The 2,471-nt window shown below is 30.3% G+C and overlaps 1 protein-coding gene across 2 annotated transcripts in view; it reads left to right on the plus strand.

Moving 5' to 3' along the window:
• The window catches only part of LOC107696247 (caytaxin-like), a 16,266-nt gene that overhangs the window by 12,511 nt on the left and 1,284 nt on the right, over positions 1-2,471 (plus strand). Inside the window, exons 11-12 of one of the 2 annotated variants that reach the window (XM_016496515.1) lie at positions 354-383; positions 1,564-1,610. In XM_016496515.1, coding sequence (XP_016352001.1) covers positions 354-383; positions 1,564-1,597 — 64 coding nt within the window. In that variant the 3' untranslated portion in view covers positions 1,598-1,610. The remainder of the gene's footprint in view (positions 1-353; positions 384-1,563; positions 1,611-2,471) is intronic. The other variant, XM_016496505.1, reaches the window with a different exon arrangement.

Genomic DNA, 2,471 nt, shown 5'->3' on the forward strand with positions numbered 1-2,471 from the left:
GAGAAAATATAAAGATTTACACAGCAAAAAGAAAAGCCACTGATACAATGAAAGCATGAGAGGACTGCTGAAAGAAAATATCTGAATATATCAACCTCAAAAGAAAAATATATACTCACTCATTTTAAAAGATTATTTAAATTAAACACTTATACATTTGCATTGATTAAAATTAAAAACCATAACATTTGTTGCTAAATGTGTAATGCATTGAGGGATGGTTATATATATATATATATGTATATACAGTATGTATATATATATGTATGTATGCACAGTTATTGCACAGTCTCAGTTGGTTTTGTCAGCTGTTTGGTGTGCACTAATATGTACCTTTGATTGTGTCCTCACAGGCTTGAACAACTGGCCAAGACATCAGAGAGGTGAAACTCTTTACATCCATATATACAGTGAAGCTCCACAGTGTTTGATGTATGTGACATACAGCTTCACTGGACTTTCTGTCTGGAGGCACAGGCTACATCTCAATTTGCATACTGCATACTAAAACTTTATTTCACTGGTCATAGAATAGTATATACAATACACTGCTGAAAAATGTAAGACTAAGAAAAAAATAATGCTTCTATTCATCAAGGATGCATTAAATAGATTTTTTTTTTTAAATGGTAAAGACACTTATAATTTAAAAAAATCTATTTGTAATAAATGCTGTTCTTTTTAAATTTCTATTCATCAAAGAATCATGAGAAAAAAAATTATAATATTATTTAAAATGATATCATAATATTTAGTATAATTTTATAATATTTTATTTAATAATGTGATCAGCTCAGATGTTTTCAACATTGATAATAATCAGAAATATTTCTTGAGCAGCAAATCAGAGTTTATATCTCGCAATTTTGACTTTATATCTCTCAATTCTGAGATATATATTTTTGTATAGAATTTTTTTTTCAGAATTGTAAGAAAAAAGTCTGAATTATGAGGTAAAAAGTATCTTTTTTTATATATTTTTATTTCATGGCAGAAATTGGCTTCCATAATTATAGTACTGTATTTATGTATTTATTTAGAGATATATATTTTTTCTTATTAATTTTTAATTTAAGTTTTATTTATCTACATATTTTCTTATTTAATCAAATTTGTATTATTTAATCTTATTTGTATTATTTATTTATTGGTAATTTATTTGCATTTTTTACTTATGTATTTTAATAAAATTTTTATTTATATACTAATTTTCTTTAATTATCTGTATTTATTTATTTGTTTGTTTGTTTAACTGTATTATTTATTTTAATCATATTTTTATTTATTTACTTATTTATCTGTAGCCTATATCATTTTTATTTACTTTAGTCTTGTTTTTTAATTTATTTATGAATTACATTTTTTTTTTTTTACACTTTTTGACCAAATTTGACCAATTATGGAAGTTAAATGTGTCGATGTGTTGACTTTTCATGTTGATTTTAAATGCAAATGTTCAAATCTGATGCGACTGTTTAATATGCATGACATAAATGCAGAGAAATCGGATGTGATTGTGTAATGTGCATTCACACTGTTTGTTTTGAATGCATTATTTTGCAGGCCACCGTCCGTGGCTGCGGAGGCCTGTCCCTGACGCGTCTCATTGGGTAAGAGAGTGAATGGCTGACTGTAACAGTAGATTCAGCAGTAGGGTGGGTTTAATGACCTCTGGACCTTACGCCATATTTGGGGTCTCTGAATGGCGAGAGGAGCAGCATCTCGTCTGCTCTGTTACATAAAGCACATCTGCTGCTCTCTTCAGAACAGCAGCCGCAGTGACCCTGCCGCCCACCATTGCTATTTTTGACCAGACTACTGACCGGCACATGGCCGATATCCCAGCAGAGGCATATCGTCCTGCCTGTCCGTCTTACTTCGGTTTGGAGAGTAACTTAAAGGGATAGTTCACCCAAAAATAACAGTTCAGTCATTATTTACTCAAACCTGCATGCTGTTATTTTTTATTTCATTCTAATAGCTCCTTCTCATAGCCATTTCCTTCTCAATGGTTGTCAAGGACAAAACCCCCATAAAGGTAGTCCATATGACTGATGGGCTTTACTCCAAGTCATCTGAAGTCATATGATAGCTTTGTGCGAGGAACACACTGAAATTGAAGTCATAAGGCATGCGAAAACCTACGAAGGTGTCATTGACGTCCACCTTGACACGACATGCATTATACTGAGCATGTGAACTACAGCAGAAAGGAAGCTTCTGAAGGTCTTTTTTTCTAATTATAGTACTGTACTGTTATATATATAGAAGCCCATTTCTGTCATGGAATAAAAAATAAAAAGATAATTGCTTTTTTTCTTTTTTGAGTTTACATCTCACAATTCTGTTTTTTTTTTTTTTAAAGGTAATTTAGAATTTGTATCTCACGGTTCTGATTTTTTCCTCACAATTGTAAGTCTATGTCTTGTACTTAAAATATACATACATTAAATATTTGACATTAAAATAGA

This window comes from Sinocyclocheilus anshuiensis, unplaced genomic scaffold (assembly GCF_001515605.1).
Source record: "Sinocyclocheilus anshuiensis isolate Anshui unplaced genomic scaffold, SAMN03320099.WGS_v1.1 scaffold217, whole genome shotgun sequence".
Lineage (NCBI taxonomy): Eukaryota > Metazoa > Chordata > Actinopteri > Cypriniformes > Cyprinidae > Sinocyclocheilus > Sinocyclocheilus anshuiensis.